The 24,809-nt window shown below is 39.0% G+C and overlaps 1 protein-coding gene across 3 annotated transcripts in view; it reads left to right on the top strand.

Annotated features, from left to right (window-relative positions):
* sfmbt1 (Scm like with four mbt domains 1) overlaps positions 1–24,809 on the top strand; it is a 71,440-nt gene that overhangs the window by 29,631 nt on the left and 17,000 nt on the right. For all 3 annotated transcript variants that reach the window (XM_061923800.2, XM_061923801.2, XM_061923799.2), the window contains exons 2-10: positions 7,602–7,660; positions 7,748–7,842; positions 8,917–9,160; positions 16,592–16,680; positions 17,175–17,427; positions 19,350–19,447; positions 19,541–19,642; positions 19,737–19,896; positions 20,055–20,137. In XM_061923800.2, the coding sequence (XP_061779784.1) occupies positions 7,636–7,660; positions 7,748–7,842; positions 8,917–9,160; positions 16,592–16,680; positions 17,175–17,427; positions 19,350–19,447; positions 19,541–19,642; positions 19,737–19,896; positions 20,055–20,137 (1,149 nt within the window). In that variant the 5' untranslated portion in view covers positions 7,602–7,635. The remainder of the gene's footprint in view (positions 1–7,601; positions 7,661–7,747; positions 7,843–8,916; positions 9,161–16,591; positions 16,681–17,174; positions 17,428–19,349; positions 19,448–19,540; positions 19,643–19,736; positions 19,897–20,054; positions 20,138–24,809) is intronic.

Genomic DNA, 24,809 nt, shown 5'->3' with positions numbered 1-24,809 from the left:
ATTATGTAATTCTGTGCTACTTAAACAGTTTATTTTCTGTGCTGTTAATACCCATCTTGACTAACTGCGTTAATAAAAGCACCACTGACTCTTTACAGTACAGTTGTCATTCACTGCAATTTCACTGAATATCACTCAAAAATTAATATCTCTATATAAATATTTTCACCGGAAAATATATCGAGATATATATCGAATATCGAGTTTAAGTAAAAATATATCGAGATATACTTTTTCGTCCATATCGCCCAGTCTTAGGGTAAACACTCAACTGGGGAAAATCTAATTTTGAAAACAAATAATTTGGGCCACTTCAGCCTGCAGTGTAAATGTAGTCATAACAATAGTTTAGTACCGTATTTTTCGGAGTATAAGTCGCTCCGGAGTATAAGTTGCACCGCCCGGAAATGCATAATAAAGACGGAAAAAAACATTTATAAGTCGCATTTTTGGGGGAAATTTATTTGATAAAACCCAACACCAAGAATAGACATTTGAAAGGCAATTTAAAATAAATGAAGAATAGTGAACAACAGGCTGAATAAGTGTACGTTATATGACTCATAAATAACCAACTGAGAACGTGCCTGGTATGTTAACGTAACATATTATGGTAAGAGTCATTCAAATAACTATAACATATAGAACATGCTATACGTTTACCAAACAATCTGTCACTCCTAATCGCTAAATCCCATGAAATCTTATACGTCTAGTCTCTTACGTGAATGAGCTAAATAATATTATTTGATATTTTACGGTAATGTGTTAATAATTTCACACATAAGTCGCTCCTGAGTATAAGTCGCACCCCTGGCCAAACTATGAAAAAAAATGCGACTTATAGTCCGAAAAATACGGTACATTAATTAAGTCGTAGACACAGTGCATTCTTGGGCACCCGCTTTAACGGAATAGTACGCGGATTGGATGTTGGCCGTACGATAACTGAGAAGAAAACAAAAAACAACTAAATCATACGTTGTAAACTTAATGAGTGTGAACAACAGGACTAAATGAACAATAAAAGTAGGATTTTGCTTGTTGTAATATGGTGAGCATCAGTGCTGAGTTTTTGTCTTGCCAGCAGAGTAGAGTGCAGTATCACCCCCCCTGTCCCCCGTCCCTACCCCACCCACTTATCTGTGCCTTTTTTTAGTTTTGTTTAGTGTCATCCTCAAACGGCATGGATGTTACCGATTTCATGTGGAATTTTACCCATTAAAAAAGAGAAACCAGACGCTAAGGGCCGAGACGATGTTAATTTCAATTCATTAGCAAGAAACGCTTTGGGTGTCTGTGATTGTGCAGCTTCCTGCTCAGGGGCCGGGGAACGCTGGCGCAGAGAACGCTTAATCACGTGCTAATGAGAATTTGATTCTAAGATTTAGTAAAGTGCTTGTAAAATGCGTGGGTAGCGAGTGTACATGTGTGGGTGGATTTGCCCCTTTCTTTCTCAGACTGAGGTGCTGCAGTGAGATTGAGGCCGGTCGGCAGCTGCTCGCTGGGCTCTTTGCACACCATTTGTGGTATATGAAACGGGAAGTTGCTTTTTCCCCTGTACTGTGTGTGTAAGTCAAAGTGGTGCTGCAGAAGGCTGTAATAGCACAGTCAAAACACCAAGCTTTCTTTAAAAGTGTATGACGGGAGATAGTGTAATGTTATTTGGAGGATTGCTAAACCCCAGTGAAAGCATATAGAGATGCGTCCATTAATGAGATCAGCATTATATGAAAGAATAGAGCCTGTCAACTTTGGTTCTTCTTGCTGCTCTTTTTTGCCCCGCACACGTGAGAGAGTGTGACCCCGGGGACAATAAGAGCCTCTGCTGTGGATGTATATGTTGGCGGGGGGGTGGAAAGACAGAGCGAAGGGTCGTGGGTGAAAGGCGGCGCAGATCCTGCCGGAGCACCGGGGTCGCCATGGCCAGGAGGGGGTGGTGTGTGATGTCGGCCCCGGTTTTAATAGAGACGTCCCGTGTGACAAAAGACGAGGCTGACAGGCCGTCTGAATGGAGCTGCTTTGACAGAGCATCATCCCGCTCGCCGCTCGCCGTTGTGGTCCCGCCAACGCTCCCCTTATTCATTCTCCCTGAATTCATTTCATTTCACGTGTGCTGCAGGTCACTTTGACGTGTCAAAGCCCCTTCTTTGTGTTTCTAAGCGGATTCAGTCTTCAAACTCAATTTTAAAAGTAAACTGCGTGCTCGGCCTCCAACGATTACATCGATGAATTGTATTTAAAAAAAGCTGTGCCCAAAACTTTGGTAGCACTTTAGTATGGGGAACATATTGACCATTAATTATTTGCTTATTAACATGCAAATTAGTAACATATTGGCTCTTAATTAATCATTATTAAGTACTTATTAATGTCTTATTCTGCATGGCCTTATTATACAACATCCCTAAACCTAACCCTCTAACCCAAACCAAATAACTCTAAATTAAGTCTTTGTTACTTTCAATATGTCCCCCTAGTGTCCAAATAACTCTTAATTAAGTATTTGTTACTTACGTCATGTCTGTTGTGTCCTGAGCAAGACACTTCACCCTTGCTCCTGATGGCTGCTGGTTAGCGCCTTGCATGGCAGCTCCCGCCATCAGTGTGTGAATGTGTGTGTGAATGGGTAAATGTGGAAGTAGTGTCAAAGCGCTTTGAGTACCTTGAAGGTAGAAAAGCGCTATACAAGTACAACCCATTTATCATTTATAATATGTTCCCCATACTAAATTGTTACCAAAACTTTATATATACGTGGACTTAGTTTCTGCAGGGCCACTGCAATTAGGGCCGTAACAATTAATCTAAATCAACTAGAAAAAAGCTTTGATTTATGATAAGTTGCTTCGATTAATCGTTAATGAGTGTAACTAGGGATGTAACGGTAAACGGTATAATGATAAACCGCGAAAAAAATTCCACACGGTTAGTAATACTGTTTACTTCTTTTATTACCGAAAAAACGTCATTTATTAATGCATTTAGGCAACACTGCTTACTTCCTGGATACCGAGTCAGAGCACGTACACGGCGGAAGACAACTATACAGACTTTGCTACAGAGATTTCCCCTCGGAGTAAACAGAGCCGAGCGCTTTGTTCAACTTTATTTTCCCTCGCTTCACTTCCGTGGAGTCTTGGCGTGCGTTTAAGAGCGCACTGCTGCTATTAAATGACGACAAATGTGGACAATATTGGAGAAAGACGCATTTGTCCCACACTTAAAGTATGCAGCGAAGGAGAAAACTATTTGATGTTGCTTTTATTTTTTAAATACCGCGTCCATTAGCTGCTGTGACTGAGAGTTAATGACGTGGGGAAACATGCAGCAGGCGATTTGTCGGGAATGTTGCCACAACTTGTTTATAAAGTCTTTAGTTTGTTTACTGGGATGCTCACTCGTCCTTTATTTAACTGTAACTTTTATCAGTGTTCAAATAACATCGATATTAGCTAAAAATGTTTTGTCATCTCATCGAATTGAACGCAGGCTGCAAAGATTGTGTATTCGATGTGAGAGGCGTCGCACATGTTTATTTTTGTTGGCCAAACTGTTGTGCTGAAACACATAGTGTTGTTAAAGAAGAATAAAGCTTGTTTATTGGACTTTATTTGCATTAGTCAAACTGCTTTGTGTTTTATATTGATATCAAAAAGTAAACGCCATGTTATTTACATTACTTGTGTTTTTATCATGTCACAAATTACTTTAATAACCATTCATGTGACACAGCATTTTGTTAATGTTTTATTGTGTATAGTTAATTCCTATACGACATATTTCTGCTCAAACTCTTAATGGATCTGTCCCTATACAGCCTGTACATGTATAAACATTTAGTACATATAAATGTACATAACCTTTGAAAAAACACCTCTCTAACAAAATGTAAAAATAAAGATAAAGGCCTCATGTAATGAGAAAAAAGCTGATACGTTGATACTCTTAATGAAAAAATATATAAATATTTGTCTTTAAATATATGGATAACATGTATCTATAGCCGTTTTATTAGACATTACAAATTACATGATGGCGTCACGTTCACGCCCCACTCCAACTCTGTCAATAATCGTGATTTCATTATTGATAAAAAATAATCTTAATTATTATCTTGGCCATAATCGTGCAGCCCTATGTGTAAGACTAGATCTCATACATTAATACTATTTTGTATTAATATAGACAAAAAGTGCAGTTACGTCTTCCTCAGGTGCCATCTTTCAAATTTCTTATTGTTTTTAATTTATCTCTTATGTCCATAAAGTGCTACCTTGCACAATTTTCACATTTATTTTATTTATTTATGTATTTTTTTTTCTGCCATACTACTTTCTTCATAATGCTTGTGTTGCTTTCATTTGCACTTTCAGTTTCTACTTGAGATCTATGAAAAAGGGTTTTTATCTACAATAAGGTTTCTTTTACAAAGGAAATCATTTTGAATGTGTTGTTTGTGTTTTTAAATAAAACTTGGTTAAAAGATTTCAGTATTAGTACTATTTGAAAATTTTGAGCACATTTAAAAATACCACGTTAATAAGGATAACCGTGATAATTTTGGTCACAATAACCGTGATAAGAAATGTTCATACCTTGACATCCCTTAGTGTAACTAATAAAAATGTATATGCATGGAGTGACTGGAACTTTATATAAGTGGTATTACCGTATTTTCCGCACCATAAGGCGCCCTGGGTTATAAGCCGCGCCTTCAATGAACGGCATATTTCAAAACTTTGTCCACCTATAAGCCGCCCCGTGTTGTAAGCCGCATCTAACTGCGCTAAAGGAATGTCAAAAAAACAGTCAAATAGGTCAGTCAAACTTTAATAATATATTAAAACCAGCGTGATGTGGGCGCCCACGGAGTCGTATATCAACATGGACGGAGCTGCGTGAAAAAAGCCACCCGGCCTCTTCGCGTAAACTTAAACTTACCTTAACCACTCGCTCATCTTTTCTTCATCCATCCCTTCGAGTTAGCTTTTATGATGACGCCGGCTGGAAAGGTCTCTTTTGGCAAGGTCTTCCTTTTGAATATCACCATGGGTGGAAGTTTCTGGCCATTAGCATGGCAAGCTAGAACCACAGTGAAGGATGACTTCTCATTCCCTGTGGTGCGAATATTCACCGTACGTGCTCCCGTTGTATCCACAGTGCGGTTCACAGGAATATCAAAAGTCAGTGGAACCTCGTCCATGTTGATAATGTTCTCTGGCCGGATCTTTTTTTCAGCTATCTTGTTTTTACAATATGCACGGAAAGTAGCCAGCTTTTCTTGAAAGTCTTTAGGCAGTTGCTGTGAAATAGTAATCCGTGTGCGGATGGAGAGATTGCGTCTTTTCATGAACCGGATCCCTGTCGCTTAGTAGGAGCCATTTTGTGGTCTTTACAGATGTAAACACACAAAGGAAATGAAACGTACGGTAATATCCGCGCGCTTTTTCTTCTTCTACGCGGGCGGGTGGTTGCTTACAGTAGAAGAAGAAGCGCTTCCTGTTCTATGGGGGCGGGTGCTTACCTTGGCGGTTGCTTGCGTAGAAGAAGAAGCACTTCCTCTTCTACGGGGAAAAAAGATGGCGGCTGTTTACCGTAGTTGCGAGACCGAAACTTTATGAAAATGAATCTTAATATTAATCCATATATAAAGCGCACCGGGTTAAAAGCCGCACTGTCAGCTTTTGAGTAAATTTGTGGTTTTTAGGTGCGGCTAATAGTGCGGAAAATACGGTAGTTTCTGCACGACCGCTGCAATTAGGGCCGTAACGATTATTCAAAATCAATTGAATCGATTAATTAAATTAGAAAAAAAGCTTGGATTTATATTATGATGCTTTTATTAATCATTTAATTAATGTAACTAACAAAAATTGATATGTATTGAATACCTAAAACTTAGAATGCGTAGACTTGGTTTACGCATGGCTGCTGCAATTAGTAGACCTGTAACGATTAATCGAAATGGATTAATTTCATTAGAAAAAAGCTTTGATTTATACTACATTGCTTAGATGAACTGTTTAATGAGTGTAACTAATACAATTGATAAGAGTGGCGTGCCCAGAACTTTAAAAATGCACACTTAGTTTCCGCAATTAAGGTTGTATTGACTAATTGAAATATTCTGTTGCTATAAAAAATTTGGAAATCTGCACCGCATGTGGGAACTTTAAATAGTTCTGCACGATCACTGCAATTTGGGTTGAATTGATTAATCCAAATTTATTAATTCAAGCTTTGATTTTAACACTATGTTGCTTCGAATAATCGTTTAATGGGTATAACTATTAAAAATGGATAAAATCTTGACCGCATTAAGTGCCCGGAACTTTAGATATGTCATTATAGTTTTTTGCATGGCTGCTACAATAGAGCACACATGAGAGCGGTGGTCATAATCTGTGTGACGGCGAATAGCAAAGAGTTGGATTGAAAAAAAAAAAAAGTTTTATTTTTTATTAATGCAAAAATGTTAAAAGTGTGATTCCAATGTTGATTATGTGGACTTATTACGAAAAAAATAAAGGTTAAAAATATATATTAAAAAATACACACTGAGGCTAGAAAGTGTTTTTTTTCTTCCAATTACTCGATTATACAAACAAACTTATCAATCGATTGCTGCAATAGAGCGCACATGAGACTGCTGATGGACATTTATTAGAAAAACAAATTAAGGGGATGCTGCAGAAAAATCTATTTAAACTATTTTCCTTAAAATACACATTGAGGTTATAAAGGGTTTATTTGATTAATCAAACAGGTTATTCGATAGATTACTACAATAATCAATAGCTGCAGCTCAATACTGCGCTAGATACAACATTTTATTTTACATACTTTCTGACTGCAGACTGATGGTGAATTAACCAAATTGTGATAATATTCCCTGCCGAGAACCTACACAATCCACAGTTGTTCTTCTGCTTTTTTGTTCATGTCAGTTAAATTTAGAGCACCTTCGAATGTTGTAAAAACTCTATGCTCAAAATAAGAAAAATGGTATTTCTTCATTCAGGTTCGAACTTTTAAAAAAATAGTTCATAGTCTTTTAGGGCTAACAGTATTGTTTTCAACCATACATTACTAAATTGTACGTTTGAGTGTTTTCTATCAGGCATACTAGCTTTGTTGGCATGGGAAATTGCAACATTAGATAGAGGCAGTCCGAGTGAATCTATTCTGAGTGCTGCTTGAGTGCTTGTTTGCCTGCCAAGTGAGTCTGCAACCGGACGTGACTTCACTTGTAACAGAAATATCGAGTTTTATTTTTTTAATTTTTCGTGAATCGGGACCCATCCCTGTCACTGCATTGCCATTTTGTATACCTTGTCCTGTCATTTTATTACTACTATCGAGCATACGATTTAGCAAGTACGTTTGTGTTTTGAAGGCTTTGTTATCAAAGCCTCGCATTATTTAAGGTTGCACCTGGCATTGTCAAGAGACATCTTGTTGCTTGTTAATTAAATATGCTTATCACATGAAAACAATTGCAGGATTCAGATGGAGCAGATTTACGACTTGTGTTTTTGGACCATACCTCGTTCATTTACATGTGATAGATGGTAATCCTCCTCTATTCTACTCCATAGCTCATAATCTTGGTGGCTGTGAGAGGATACCAGCATGAGCCAGGAGTCGCTGGAGTCTGGTAGGATTGCTTTTGTTTGTGTTTAACAGCACGGTCATATTTTTGAAAGCGAGTTATAAAAGGAAATTGTGTGTTTGTCTCTTCCAGACGGAGACTCTGCTCAGGATGTGTCTGACTTCAACTGGGATGATTATTTGGAGGAAACCGGTGCTGCTTCTGTACCCCATCACGCCTTCAAACATGTAAGACCTCACCTTCTTTTCACTGTAAATATTACAAAGTTATATGCAAAGAAATCCTTGGTAACTAAGACCGGACCAAAAAGGACAGAAATCTGGACTGTTGTCTCAGGAACCTTGCATTTAACACTTATCATACACTGTAAGCATTTATAAAGGATGTAACATTTACTGAGCGGTAGTTTTGATTGATTGATTGAAACTTTTATTAGTAGATTGCACAGTTCAGTACATATTCCGTACAATTGACCGCTAAATGGTAACACCCGAATAAGTTTTTCAACTTGTTTAATATTCATATATACATATATATATATATATATATATATATATATACATATATATATACATATATATATATATATATATATATATATATATATATATATATATATATATATATATATATATAACCCGGCTCCCGGCCAAATTGTTTTAACCGGATGCGGTCCCCCGAGTCAAAAGGTTTGGGGACCCCTGCTTTAGTCAGTCATGACCGTTTGAACAGCACCCCCCTCCATTCTCCAGCAATGGACTATTCTATGTTACTGCACATGTGCAGACTTGATTCAAAACATAATGTTTATTCTATTAAGGAAAATATATTGTGACTATTTACTATTTAGGTTAAGTAAAATACTTAGTTGTGTACTTTCTGTAGTACTTCCTGATAACATTCAACAATACCGTGATAACTTTGGTGACATTAAATATCGTTACGTCCCGAGAGCACAAAGATACAAATATTTATCTCTTGGTTGGTACAAGGCCAAACACATTTTTTCCAGTAGTGTATTTCAACTCACTGCCCTCCCTTCAAAATCTACTATGTCCCTCTAAAAAACATGCCGCATTTTTCCTCAGGCCGTTTAACTCAATGATGCACAAACACTAGTAAATACTATTAACAGAGCGAGCATTTCAAATTTCAAGTGGATGGAGCGGCACAAACCTCTTATCCATTTGATCTCCGAAAGCAAACTCACACTTATTGAGCATCATTTGGTTTTTAGCAGTTATTGAATTTACTTCCTTCTGAGCATAAGTTCCTGAATGTAAGCTTCATGTTGGTTTCAGGTGGACCAGGGTCTGCAGACAGGCTTGACTCCAGGCATGAAGTTAGAGGTGTGTGTGCGCTCGGAGGCTGACGGTCCTTATTGGGTAGCCAGTATCATCACTACATGTGGCCAGCTGCTGCTGCTCCGCTATGAAGGATACCAGGATAACCGCAGTGCTGACTTCTGGTGTGACATCATGACCGCCGACCTACACCCGCTGGGCTGGAGCCGCCAGCATGGCAAGACCATGAGAGCCCCAGAGGGTGAGACTGTTGAACAGTTTTTTGACTTTCTTATTTAGGGAGGAATTTAACTTGCGTTGCATTTGTTGATAATTCACTGCCATCTCATCAGATGCTGTGGTATTATTATATTCTATAGCTGCAGCTTACATTTTAGACAATTAGACTTTCAGCTTTCCAGCAGCCCTAGTGCATCAAGCAAGAGGAGTAAAAGGCGTAATGATGCCAATTGGGAGACAATCTTGTGTTTGTGATTAGATCAAAATCTAAAGAGCTCAATTTGTCTTGCTGTCTTTGTATGTTTGCAGCACTGCTTGTTTTCTCCAATTGCACCGTTGCACAATCAAATGCAAAACAAACACAGTTTTCTCTACAAAGAACAAAATGGACCACACGCACATACATTATTCACTACAGACTTATATCCATTATATTATAGTATGTAATATATGTAGGGATGAGTACCGAATTATGTTCTTATACAGGGACCGTCGGAATTCCGTCGGTACTAACAAGTGTCGATTCACGTAAAATCAAATCACATCCAGCCACTTGTAGTTTCGGCGTCGGCTCAAGCACTTAGCGGGCAAACAATCACTCAAGCAGCACTCAGAGCCAATTCTGCGGGCTAATGTTGCAATTATCCATGCCAATAATGCAAGTATGTCTGATAGAAAACGCTTGAACGGTAAATAAGGCTCCACTTTTCCAAAATGCGCTAGCTCGATGCTAATTTACATTGGTTTTGCCATATGCCATATTATGCCATATTAGTATTAGCAATTTTACGTGGCAATTTTACCACCTCCAAATTTGGTATTGAAAAAGGAGGCATGTTCGGATCAAACAGCTGGTGTGTAATAAGTACAAAATTTACGGTATAAACACTTTGGAGGGCGCAAAATAAGACTAGACAGGCATATTCAGCTTCATGGCAAAGACTACTTCCTAACTACGCAACACACTGTAGTCCAGTACTATTCAACTACATAATGAAGAGTGCCTCAGTTTCAATAGCCCAAGGCCAAGGGAAATCGAAATGTGGATGTTTCGTCAGAAAGTGCTCCCGCTGGTTATATTCCTTGGAAACTGCATTTACTTAATTGCAAAGTAAACACATCAACACTCACAATGTACTGTCTCTACATTTATTATTCTGCCCTTGCTACTCGTTTCCAGCGTGTGCAGCTAGACCGATAGCTCACAGCATGAAGAAACGAAAGATCCAGAAGTTTTATTGAGGATTGATGTTTCCACTTTTGAATAATTTTCCTTTTTTAGATTTATTTCTTGACACTTCTTCCTTAATTTAGGCAAACAAATTTAGACTTAAAGTGAACATTACAAAAGTATAACTTCCATTTAGTATTTCACATAAATAATGTCCATTGTGTATTTTACATAAATAAAATAGGTTTAGTGTTAATACATTCACACAATAAAGTACAGATGTTTACGCATATAGAATTTAAACTATTTTCTACATCAAATATTGCACACAATGTATATGTATGTGACTCATCACAATTAAACCTAAGGTGTAGCATTATTGCACTCTACTGGTCAAATTTAGCACTACATTTATTAAATGAGGTTTGCTCGCCAAAGTTACTCTCATATCAAAAAAACAACACGACCACAAATACAAAATACATTACGAAGTCAGCAATACAAAACAAACATAAATATCTTGTCGCGAACACTGTGTCGGTCGCTTAAAACGTCCAACAGGAAACAATGACTCGAGCACTTGCTCGGTGCAGAACATTTATACTTTGTTGTCCAGTTGTTGTTAAATGTCTGATTTTCGCCATTTATTTAGATTTTTTTAGGGTTGGATGAGTAGTCTTCTTGCACTCTCTCCACGGCTGCTTCATTGTGACACATATACCTCACTGTTTCCCCGTGCGGGGTAGCGCGGGTACTGCATACATGAGCCACCCTAGTGTGAAAGGTTTTATCAAGCCTATGTCCGGCGGGCCAAATTAAAAGCTTTGGCGGGTTGTATATGGCCTGCGGGCAGCCAGTTGAGTAGGCCTGCCTTATTCTATACACTACTGCCATCCAACGTCTTGGAATTGCAGCTGCCTGCATAGTAGAGCTGCAACGAACGATTATTTTAATAGTCGACTAGTCAGCGATTATTGCTTATGATCATAAGCAGATCTGTACAGATCTGCTGTACACGTTTCAGTGTAACGTTGAGTCCGCGACTTGATTTTAACTGATTTAAAAAACTTTTTATAATAAATTCAATGGTAACAAAACAAACATAAATGTCTGATTAATGAATGGTTTTACTTTATCACACAAAGTATGAAAAATAAATCAACAGACTTAAAGTGCAAGATGTCTTGTGAACATGACTTTCAGTACAACAAAGGTATTGTTTTCCAATATTGTTGGGGTTATTTAGCTGCAATTATTTACCTAAAGCAGGGATCGGCAACCCGCGGCTCTAGAGCCACTTTAGCGACGCCCTAGTGGCTTCCTGGAGCTTTTTAAAATTTATAAAAATGGAAAAAGATGGGGAAAAAATAAACGTTTTGTTTTAATATGGTTCCTGGAGGAGGACAAACATGACACAAACCTTCCTAATTGTTAGAAATCCCACTGTTTGTTTTAAACATGCTTCATTGATGAGAGTATTTGGCGGGCGCCGTTTTTTCCTACTGCATTCAGCATCAAGAGTTGAAATTGGGGGTTAAATGATAAATAAATGATAAATGGGTTGTACTTGTATAGCGCTTTTCTACCTTCAAGGTACTCAAAGCGCTTTGACAGTACATCCATATTCACCCATTCACACACACATTCACACACTGATGGCGGGAGCTGCCATGCAAGGCGATAACCAGCAGCCATCAGGAGCAAGGGGTGAAGTGTCTTGCCCAAGGACACAACGGACGTGACTAGGATGGTAGAAGGTGGGGATTGAACCCCAGTAACCAGCAACCCTCCGATTGCTGGCACGGCCACTCTACCAACTTTGCCACGCCGTCCCCAATCACCAACAATGATTCCCGGGCGCGGCCACCGCTGCTGCTCACTGCTCCCCTTACCTCCCAGGGGGTGATGGGTCAAATGCAGAGAATAATTTCGCCACACCTAGTGTGTGTGTGACAATCATTGGTACTTTAACTTTAATTACGGCAGTCCTTGAACTCACCGTAGTTCGTTTATGTACAACTTTCTCCGACGCTGCCACAGTAAAACGTGTTTTATGTCACCCCTTCTTTGTCTCATTTTGTCCACCAAACATTTTATGCTGTGCGGGAATGCACAATAGTGAGCTTTGTTGTTATTGACTTGTTGGAGTGCTAGTCAGGCATATTTGGTCAGTGCATGACTGCAAGTTAATCGATGCTAACATGCTATTTAGGCTAGCATCATTATGCCTTGTTTGTAGGTATATTTGAACTCTAAATTTATTTTACTTATGTCCTCTGCAATGTTCCCTCTAATTTTTCATGTGTGTGAGCAAACGCACAAACTCCCTGAGCATTCAGTGGAGCACATGTGAGCAACATCAGACGTGCACACTGTGGCCACACCAGCGTCACACCTGTCCCAAACCTGACATCATAACCATTTAAATGTTTAATTAAAATAATTTTCTGATATAAGTGATTTTGCTGGAGGGGTTAGTGCGTCTGCCTCACAATACGAAGGTCCTGAGTAGTCCTGGGTTCGATCCTGCGCTCGGGATCTTTCTGTGTGGAGTTTGCATGTTCTCCCCGTGACTGCGTGGGTTCCCTCCGGGTACTCCGGCTTCCTCCCACCTCCAAAGACATGCACCTGGGGATAGGTTGATTGGCAACACTAAATGGTCCCGAGTGTGTGAATGTGAGTGTGGTCTGTCTATCTGTGTTGGCCCTGTGATGAGGTGGTGACTCGTCCAGTGTGTACGCCGCCTTCCGCACGAATGCAGCTGAGATAGGCTCCAGCCCCCCTGCGACCCCGAACGGGACAAGCGGTAGAAAATGGATGGATGGATGGAAGGGATTTTGCCCTCTTACAATGACAATAACAAAAAATGTTTTTCATGACCTATGTGCTAGTATTGTATGTCTGGCTGCGGGTCTTGCCTTTAGAAGAAATGTTACCCCTTTCAGAGATTACATTTAGTTCCTGTAACTTTCTGTCTGTAAAATACATCTTTTTAATAGCATTTATGAAATCTAGTGACAATATTTCATGAATAATATCCTTAGATTAACATTCTTAATAAATGGCAGTAAAATAAGCACACATCTGATTGAGGAGCCAGAGTGTTACAACCTGGCATTTACACATTGTGTGGCATTGGGGTTGTCCGACTTTTTGTGTGGTCACAAACGCAGCACTGGCTAAGTGCCATGAGTGCGTGTGTTGGTGCAGGTGAGACAGAGCGAGCGGCTTCTGTTGAAACGACGGATGACAACGTTGGTTTAAGCCTGGTTTGTATGGCAGAAAATGACCAGTTTTTATAGATTAAAGTTTTTTTTACTCATGTTTTTGGTGTGGTTACAAACAGTTTTGCTCAATAAAGGGATTGATGGAATTCCTATCCGTAAAGTGTCTCGACAGACGATAATTGAACTGTGTTGACAAAGATTGTTTTATTCATTGGGGCCACTCTTGTTGTCACCTGTCACTCACAGAGTTGCATTGCAAAATCATACAGAATAAATTGTAATGTGTTTATTTTGTTTAAAGTTCAGATGGGATTTTTGATTTTCTTTGCGGCATTAATTTGCTGTGCGCAGAGGACTTGCGCAGGCGCGCACCTTAGAGGGAACGTTGGTGCTCTGTATTTAATTTTACACATTATCTGTATGTAATATTGGCTACATTTATGACAGTTATTTGTGTGCCGTTATAGACCACAGCAAACGTTACACAGCTTGCAAAGATTGTAATAAATCAATTTGAAGAAGACAGCCTGCTTTCCTTTAACTTGGAAACAAACATCTATACCTTTGGCCATTCTAAGCCACTAACTTCCACGAGTTATCTCACCCTCTGAGAAGCCTCCATTTTACTAATGTTTTCCAATTTTGTAAAAATTTGTAAAATAAATATTACATTTTAACATTTCTGTCAACGAAGATTTATGTTATTTTGATAGTAGGCTAATATAGCTAATATAGACACTTACATCATGTGTTGCCTTCATTATAACACTAATATGAGGCGTATAGTTTTTTGCAACAGATTTGTTTTTTGTATTTTTGGTCCAATATGGCTCTTTCAACATTTTGGGTTGCCGACCCCTGACCTAAAGGAATACAAATGGAAACATAAACATTCCTGCCAGTCTATCAATTACAATTACATTAAAGTATCAGTAGAATGGAAAAACAAGTTGCCTTTATATTGAAGCTATTATCACATATATCTGATTCATACCACCCAAAGACTTTCAAAGTTTGCGAGTAAATAATATGATCAAAATACCTCGTAAAAAAAAAACTTATCATTTTTAGCCTGATTATAAGAAGTGTGAGCTACAAGTTTTAGAAGATGTGTGCTAAACAAATCCAGCTTTAGTAAAACACTATAGCATCATGTAGCAATAATGCTAAGTGCTAAACAACAAATAGAAACTGCCAACATAATAAAACGATCGCTTAATTGTAAAATGTCTGCTCTTACAGCGATGCCGACTGATAGGATGTTCATATTTTCCCATTTAGATTAAAATATATTCATAATCTTCACGTAGGGTTAAAAGGAAAAATTGCCACCTGCAGACACCGTCTTCAGTTGTCGTGTTTTTGTCCCTATCTTCGGGTATAAATTGAATGTCACGGATGAACAACTTCTAGATTCATGGCTAAATCCTCCTATTATCCAGATGAGAGGCATGATATAAAATGTAGAATAACTTTGACGGGCTGAGACACGATGCAGCAGCAGCGGCACAGGTATTTTGAATATGATAGACAGCACATCTCTTTCTAATTTTTGCATATTTCCAGTATGACTGATCTGCTGATTTGGTCAGAGTGCAGAAGCGTTCCATTTGTGACGTCATCTAACCCCAAATCTACGGAAATTGCCAAAGACATTCGAAGCGAAATATTCAAAATGGCCCTCTGAAATTGTGGCTTTTTGTGATGTTTTGACGGTATTTTCACACACTTTGCGGATTGGAAATACAATTGTATATGGTTTAATGCAGTGGTTCTCAAATGGGGGTACGCGTACCCCTGGGGGTACTTGAAGGTATGCCAAGGGGTACGTGAGATTTTTTTAAAATATTCTAAAAATAACAACAATTCAAAAATCCTTTATAAATATATTTATTGAATAATACTTCAACAAAATATGAATGTAAATTCATAAACTGAACATCAAATCAAGTAGGCTATTCCATTCATTACAATGCAACAATGCAATATTCAGTGTTGACAGCTAGATTTTTTGTGGACATGTTCCATAAATATTGATGTTAAAGATTTCTTTTTTTGTGAAGAAATGTTTAGAATTAAGTTCATGAATCCAGATGGATCTCTATTACAATCCCCAAAGAGGGCACTTTAAGTTGATGATTACTTCTATGTGTAGAAATCTTTATTTATAATTGAATCACTTGTTTATTTTTCAACAAGTTTTTAGTTATTTTTATATCTTTTTTCCAAATAGTTCAAGAAAGACCACTACAAATGAGCAATATTTTGCACTGTTGTACAATTTAATAAGTCAGAAACTGATGACATAGTGCTGTAATTTACTTCTTTATTTCTTTTTTTTCCAACCAAAAATGCTTTGCTCTGATTAGGGGGTACTTGAATTAAAAACAATTTCACAAGGGGTACATCACGGAAAAAAGGTTGAGAACCACTGGTTTAATGGATACAGTAAAACACAATTAGGCATTAAAAATCAACTTGTTTTTCCGTTCTACAGCTACTTTAAGCAACTGGTCAACAATAACAAATCTGTGTCGACTAATCGTTGTTGCCCTAATGCAAAGTCTACGATATAATACTTGCAAATGAGAGTCAGAAGTGTACAAAATCAAGATAGTGAAAAAAAGGTTCCACAAAGGTATGTTGAGGACAGGTATCGATTCCCAGGTACCGGGAATTGTCACCGTATCGGTTCAAATGTTAAAAGTACCCATCCCTAAATATATGTAATATTAATTAGTGGATTTATCCTTTCAACATTGTGGCTTGATGAATTGTTTTAGCTATATCTACCGTATTTTTCGGACTATAAGTCGCAGTTTTTTTGATAGTTTGGCCGGGCTCCAGTGCGAATTATATGTTTTTTTCCTTCTTTATTATGCATTTTCGGCAGGTGCAACTTATACTCCGGTGCGACTTATACTCCAAAAAATACGGTAATATGATAAATGAAATCTGATATTGTAGATAGATCTTCCAGCTGATTGATGCAAGTCCAAACTGCTGTGTTGGATGCTAAATGTCTTTATGTACGGTATGTATGACTCCACCACAGGTGTGCGTGAAAAGCGCCAGGACTGGGAGGCTTTGCTGGAGAAGGTACTGGCCGAGGAGTGCAGCGCGCCTGCCAGCCTGCTGGAAACGGTAAGGCGAGGGAATCGCAGCAGCTGCCCTACAGAGATGACTCACTTGCTGGGTGGAGCTGGAGCTGCATTTCTTTCTCGTCTGTGTGTCTGTGCCAAGAGCGTTCCTCTGTAACACTACTGATTTGCCGACTGGTAAAAATTTAACTGCTGTAAAATTACAGGAAGAGGAAGAGGAGAAATAAAATCATCCTTAGTATAAGAGCAAAGTCACAGTTTGTACCCTAAGTTGTTTAGTTACTGTCATGTTTGTTTTATATTGTATTGTCAGTGTGGATAAACGCCTTGTCAACATTTTTAAGAGAAAGCAAAAACCATTCGAATCTCCAATTTTTAGATTTATTGGGAATATTTAGAGGCTCATATTTGTTTTTCAGTGACTGTGCTTCTGCCACTTAGTCATGAGACACATTCAGTGTGAAATGTCCTCACATTACAGTACACTGTTTTAGTGTGTGCACCCGCATGTCCACATTTAACTCCCATATCTCTCAGCCTCAGCGTGGTCGAGACCCAATGGAGCTGCTGAGCGCCGGGTGCTATGTGGAGCTGCAGGACAGTGTTGACCCGGGGCTGGCTTGGGCTGCAGAGATCGAGGAGAACGTCGGAGGAAGGCTGAAGCTGCGGCTATTCGGCACCGAGGGTCTACCGGACACACCCGCAACCCTCTGGCTCTTTTACCTCCACCCACGCCTCCACCCACCCGGCTGGGCTCAAGAGCATGCCTGCACCCTCAGGCCTCCTTCCGGTCAGTGGCTCCTACATGGCTCACAATTACTAATTCAATTTATTCTTGGAAAACAAAAGAAGAACATTGAATATGTTAATGTTATTGATCTGCTGGTAGAGTCAAGCACACTCACTAATGTTATTCCGAAAAAAAATGCTTGATGGTATATATTTTAAGTATTGGAGTTAAAAGTTTACAGATTATAAAGGGCACACTGAAAAGAAAATGAATATTATTAGTGGTACAAGAATAAAGTAAGTCAATATGTGAAAAAAACATATTTTTCGTCTCTGTTGCCTTTGTTTGCGTAGAAATGTTGACATTCACTCAAACTTTATTCCAGTACGATATAGAGGTGGGGGAAATATTCAATTCTTAGATACATCACAATTCTAAATCATTAAAAAAAATGCCAAATAAAGTAATGCAGACATTTCTAAAATGCGGCACTAGCACGGACACACACTGAGGAAAAACATAGCAAAAGGAGACATAGCCATGGTAACCGCTAAGGTAGTTGCATTTAAAGTAGTAAAACAACAAAAACAATAAATTATTTTTACATTTCAACAGAAGTCCAGCTGGATTATTAAATTAGAGTAGAGAATAATATCCACTCAGCAACACTGTGAGCCATAGATATGAATAGGTAAGTACGACACCTCTTTGAGCTGCGTTCTGCTTGAATTAAATTGAAATTAATTAAACTAAGGTGGCGACTTGTCCAGGGTGTACCCCGCCTTCCGCCCGATTGTAGCTGAGATAGGCTCCAGCGCCCCCCGCGACCCCAAAGGGAATAAGCGGTAGAAAATGGATGGATGGATAAATTAATTAACTAAATTAAATAAATTTAGGCCACTGGGTCCAAAATGCCGTGGTTTTAGAAGGCACGGAAACTGAAACAACAAGGATGATTGTTTACTACATAGGCGCGTCGCTTAAGAAACTGCTACAGTGCACACATATCTAGTCTTATACATCTATGCTGTGTGCAGTCTGAAAACAGAAGTGACCCAATGAGCCTTACATACATATGAATTAAGGGTAAATCGTAAATTTATAATAAAACCATAGGCTTGAATTGTGAGGTGCCTAAAGATTCCACCCCGAGTACGATTACTATTCATTTTAGTAAGCGTATGATTCTTTAAGTGTTTTATAACTGTTTTTGTAATATTTTATGTTTACCTTTGTAACTTGAATTTAGATAATAAAACTTTTATTTTTCTGGTTTATTGGGTTATTTTTTTATCTCATCTCAAACACTGAACATAAAAGAATATTTTATATACCGGTACAAACTTCAGGGGTTGGATGCACATTCTGGTGTTAGAACTTATTGTTTTTAGATATATTTTATTCTGTTTTATGTTTGTTAGTTCATGTGCTTTTGATTATGTTTCTCTTTCATTATTCTGTACAGCACTTGGGTATTTTTGTCATTTTTAAAGTGCTCTCTAAATGAAGTTGGATTGGATTGGATAAAATAGAAGGGCAAATTTAATTTAGGCACTACAAATAGGAGTTTTAAAGTATGTTAATTTTATTTCAGTTACTAATGCACATCAATAGTCATGACACTAGAGAATGAGTGGTTTTTGAAAATTATTTTTATTTAAAATGACATCTTTGTTTAATGTGATTGATATTCTTCAAGACTTCAAAAGTATTCTTCATATTCTTCAAAAGTGTTAATTGCGACATCAACTCTGCATCGTGTTACTTCATTCTGATGCAGCATTCAAGCAGTATTGTTGTAAAGCCATTCTATACCTGAAGTCAAACATTGTGTGTCCCTAATACTCTATATTTACAACTAGATAGCACTGTGGTGTTTGTGATCCTTGCTATAACGTATCCGAACATATTAATGAAAAAAAACAATGATTTTATTTACACTTAAGTAGTTTCTCCGGCTGATTTGTGTGTGTTTATTTCAGGACTGATGGCCCTGCGAACAGAGGAAGAGTGGGAGGAGGTGAGGCAGAGGATCATTGACCTGCCTCAGGATGAAGCTCTGACAGCAGAGCTCAGTAAGGTACTGACAACAGTTAGTCCAAAGCACAGAGTTGGTGAACTGTGTATTCAAAATTGTCTAAGAGAGGTTTTTGCTCTTGTGTGGTTGTCCCAGGACCAGCCTGTCATCGCTGCGCATTGTTTCAAAGAAGGAATGAAATTAGAAGCGGTGGACCCTGCCGCTCCTATATCGATCAGGCCCGCCACTGTCGCCAAGGTAATATAAGAAGTCCGTTGGCTTTCAAATGTGTGTTTGTTCATGTCAAATGAACAGAAAAACTACATTTTAAAAATATATATTTTATCTTTAGGTGTATAATAAGCTATTCTTCCTGGTGACAATGGATGACCTTTGTGGCATTGAGGAGACTGAAGGTTCTGGGCGATCTTTCCTGTGCCACAGAAACAGTCCTGGGATCTTTCCTGCACAGTGGAGTCTCAAAAATGGACTCCCCCTTAGCCCACCACCAGGTCTGTTATAGCCAAATATTTTTCCTCATAATCAAGACCTGATAAGATCACTCATACTGATACACTAACTTCACTACGAGCTCACTCCAACTTGCATTGGTCCCATTTTTATGAACAAACCCGATTTATGTCTTCTGTATGTTTTGTGTCGTGTCCAGGGTACCAGGGTCCAGACTTCGACTGGGCAGATTACCTGAAACACTGTGAAGCCGAGGCAGCTCCTCAACACTGTTTCCCAAATGTAAGTCAACATCACCTTTAACATCTAGTAAGGAAGTGTCAGTGACAAGCAAATGTGAATGCTATTAATGGTTACTAATATTTCTCTGTTGTTATGGGAAGACAGCATGCGAAAGGTACTTGTTAGGAGGCCTGCATTCTTTCATGTTGTGCATGCAGTGGTACCTCTACTTAAAGGGGAACATTATCACAATTTCAGAAGGGTTAAAACCATTAAAAATCAGTTCCCAGTGGCTTATTTTATTTTTCGAAGTTTTTTTCAAAATTATACCCATCACGCAATATCCCTAAAAAAAGCTTCAAAGTGCCTGATTTTAACCATCGTTATATACACCCGTCCATTTTCCTGTGACGTCACACAGTGATGCCAATACAAACAAACATGGCGCATAGAACAGCAAGCTATAGCGACATTAGCTCGGATTCAGACTCGGATTTCAGCGGCTTAAGCGATTCAACAGATTACGCATGTATTGAAATGAATGGTTGTAGTGTGGAGGCAGGTAGCGAAAACGAAATTGAAGAAGAAACTATAGCTATTGAGCCATATCGGTTTGAAGCGTATGCAAGTGAAACCGACGAAGACGACACGACAGCCAGTGACACGGGAGAAAGCAAGGACGAATTCGGCGATCGCCTTCTAACCAACGATTGGTATGTGTTTGTTTGGCATTAAAGGAAACTAACAACTATGAACTAGGTTTACAGCATATGAAATACATTTGGCAACAACATGCACTTTGAGAGTGCAGACAGCCCAATTTTCATCAATTAATATATTCTGTAGACATACCCTCATCCGCTATCTTTTCCTGAAAGCTGATCTGTCCAGTTTTGGAGTTGATGTCAGCAGGCCAGGGAAGCTAGGGTCGATATTCTTCTCTTGATCATCTTCGGTGGCATAAGGGACAGTGTGAGCCAAGACATCCAGGGGGTTTAGCGCGCTCGTCTGCGGGAACAAACTGCCGCCATTGCTTGCCGTGCTACGGAGGTCCTTTGTCCCTGAATTGCTCACACACTCCGGCAGATTCAATGGGGGTCTGGCGGCAGATTTCTTTGACTTTATCGTTGGAAATGCATCTGCTTTGAGTGTCGCAGGATATCCACACATTCTTGCCATCTCTGTCGTAGCATAGCTTTCGTCGGTAAAGTGTGCGGAACAAACGTCCAATTTCTTGCCACTTTCGCATCTTCGGGCCACTTGTGCAACTTGAATCCGTCCCTGTTCGTGTTGTTACACCCTCCGACAACACACCGACGAGGCATGATGTCTCCAAGGTACGGAAAACAGTCGAAAAAACGGAAAATAACAGAGCTGATTTGACTCGGTGTTTGAGAAAATGGCGGATTGATTCCCGATGTGACGTCACAATAGAAAGGCGTTTAATTCACCAAAATTCACCCATTTAGAGTTTGGAAATCGGTTAAAAAAATATATGGTCTTTTTTCTGCAACATCAAGGTATATATTGACGCTTACATAGGTCTGGTGATAATGTTCCCCTTTAAAGGGGCTCTATAAGGCAAAACCAACTTTTCTAACCTGACAGTACCTGCTGTTGTGTATTTGACATCTGTATTAAGCCCTGAACATTTGAAATCAAACTGTGGAGGCATGCAAAGATATTTACATGTATAAAACAATCTTAGTTTCCTTCATACTTCCCACAAACAAGTCGTTTGGCATTTGCGCCAGGTGGGAAGTTTTCGCCGGGTGTGAGGTCGGCGGATTGTCCATATATGGTAAAAATGTACCCAAAGTGCTTTGCGCGCCCATGACATTGTAGTCCGACGATGTAGTCAATAAGCTACGTCTTTTCCTCTATCCTCTTGTTGTGGGGCAGACTGGCTCGTACATGCACATGCATCCTCCGCTGTTGCCATTTCTCATAAAAATTAGTAGGGCTGTGAATCTTTGGGCACCACACGATTCGATACGATTAAATTTTGGGGGGTAACGATTCGATTCAGAATCGATTCTCAATTCAAAACGATTCTCGATTCAAAATCAATACTTAGAACACTAGATGCCAGGTCTACGATTAACTATATTCCTCCATAAAATAGATAAACAGCTTTGATACATTTCTATATTACTTAAAAGAAAATTATACCCAAACATTTACTAAAGTGGCTGGACAGGACAGATTTGGGGGGGAAACATTTTTTTAAAATTATTATTTCTTTTTTTAAAATCCATCCATCCATTCTCTACCGCTTATTCCCTTTGGGGTCGCGGGGGGCGCTAGGGGCCCATTCCAGCTACAATCGGGCGGAAGGCGGGGTACACCCTGGACAAGTCGCCACCTCATCGCAGGGCCAACACAGATAGACAGACAACACTCACATTCACACACTAGGGCCAATTTAGTGCTGCCAATCAACCTATCCCCAGGTGCATGTCTTTGGAAGTGGGAGGAAGCCGGAGTACCCGGAGGGAACCCACGCAGTCACAGGGAGGAAATGCAAACTCCACACAGAAAGGTCCCGAGCACAGGATCGAACCCAGGACCTTCGTATTGTGAGGCAGACGCACTAACCCCTCTTCCACCAATCGACGTTTTATTTTTTTAAATCAATTTAAGAATTGTTACAAATTAGAAGCCCCCTGCGAACCCAAAAAGGACAAGCGGTAGAAACTGGATGGATGGACAAATAAGAATTGCGTTTCATTGAAAATTTTTTTTTTTTTTGACACCACGACAAAGCAGCGTATAGTTCTAACTTAATCTTTCAGAAGACTCGCTATGGAAGCGCTAAAAACTACAACAAAAAATGACGGGGAGAAGACGCAGTCGAAGTGGAGGCTCGTAAATAAGACCGCCAACAAAAGGCGCATCTTGAGGAGACTGTCAGAAAGCAGCTCGAAGAAGATCTGTAAAACATAATCTATGCAATATTTTGACCAAAGGACCACAATAACATGTTAGTTAGACCACAAGGAAGTGTTTTAAATGTAGAAAAAGAATCATATCACCCCCTTTAAAGAGTGCCCCAGAGTGTTTTGAGATATGAGCTGTCACTAAGCCAATTGTTATGCTTTAAATTGTAAGCAACACATTTACTTACAGGCATCCACATCTTTAGTTGGCGTAGCAAATGTCACAGTGAACCCAGTAAGATCCGACCAAAACGTCTGGCCTTACTCGCGAGCATTAATTTGTATTTAGAGATGGACATACATTTTTTTCAACCATGGGAAGGAAGAAAATGAGTGTGAAGGACAGTGCTGAAAAGAAGAAGCAAATGATATTCATTGAATTAAAAAATATATCATTAAAAACTGGAGAGAGTGTGTAGCTAGCCAACTTGGCGAAGCAATTTGGGGGTATCACTGCTAGTCTGTGCCATACTGAAGCAGAATGAATCTAAAGCCAGCCAAGGACGTTAAAATAATATATAAACGATTAATATTTTTACACATGAAAATATGGAGATGGTGCTGATGGTGTGTTTGAAGGAGAAGCAGTTTAAAGGAGATACTGTAGAAGTCCACCCTCAAAGGTACATTTTGTACATTATTTTGACATTACTTCATAAAACTACTGTAGTTGTTTGTAGTCCATTCTATAGTATTGTTTTAATACAATATTTATTGTATATTGTATACTTACAATATCACATCAAACAGTTTGTTTTTCTTCTTAAAAGGCATGTTACATGTTGAAATTGTGATGTTTTGTAGAGGCAAGCACCAATTGAACTGATTTCAGATCATTTCAATCAAAGACGTTGATTTGAGATTTTGAGTTCAGAGCTTTGTTACTGAACCAATTTAGCCCATAAGTTGAAGCACTAGTGTATTAGTAATCGGTCTTTTTTCCATGACTTTTTTGTGCTTATTAGCATGTCAGTAGAATGAAAAAAGGTTTTCTTGAGAAATACAGTTTCATATTAACTACTTCCTAAACATTACAAAAAAAGACTGACAGCATAATTACATTTACAGCACAATGTGTAAACAAGGAAAGAACTCAAAGTGAAGAACTTTGGATCAATTGTTGTCGTCATATCAACACAAGGCATTCCTGATAAAGAACAGTGTTATTTACAAGTGTAACAGTGAGCATTCCACGCAGCCCAGCGCTGCAAATGCTGGGCTCTAACCAGTAACCACACACCCATTGGTTAAGAGTTAAGTTGAGCAGACTAGCAAATGAGCCATTGCCGTCGGGAAGTGAGATTTAGTGAGGTTGGCCGGCATCCGTTACTTTGGCACCTTTGCAAGAACCATCACTTCATAAGACAACACTGCATTATTACAGTTTTACTGTGTTGTGGCTTATTCTAAATATTCTGATTGTTTCTACTGTGCAAGGTGGAAGGTCTCATTAATTGCTGGTGGGAGGAGCGATCACAGTAACTATACAAGTGTCGATATTTGTACGCTTTTTTATGAGCAAGCACACCCTGGAGCCTTTGATTTTGTCGCTTGATTTGATTATTTTTGGATACTTCTAAGAAGCGGGACAAATAATTATATTTCACATCCACTTTGGGAGATTGTGTAGGTGCGCCTGAGTGTGTGTGTGTGTGTGTGTGTGTGTGTGTGTGTGTGTGTGTGTGTGTGTGTGTGTGTGTGTGTGTGTGTGTGTGTGTGTCCTTAAAGGCCTACTGAAACCCACTACTACCGACCACGCAGTCTGATAGTTTATATATCAATGATGAAATCTT

This window comes from Nerophis lumbriciformis, linkage group LG28 (genome assembly GCF_033978685.3).
Source record: "Nerophis lumbriciformis linkage group LG28, RoL_Nlum_v2.1, whole genome shotgun sequence".
Taxonomy (NCBI): Eukaryota; Metazoa; Chordata; class Actinopteri; order Syngnathiformes; family Syngnathidae; genus Nerophis; species Nerophis lumbriciformis.
This window is presented reverse-complemented; position numbering and strand designations above follow the sequence as displayed.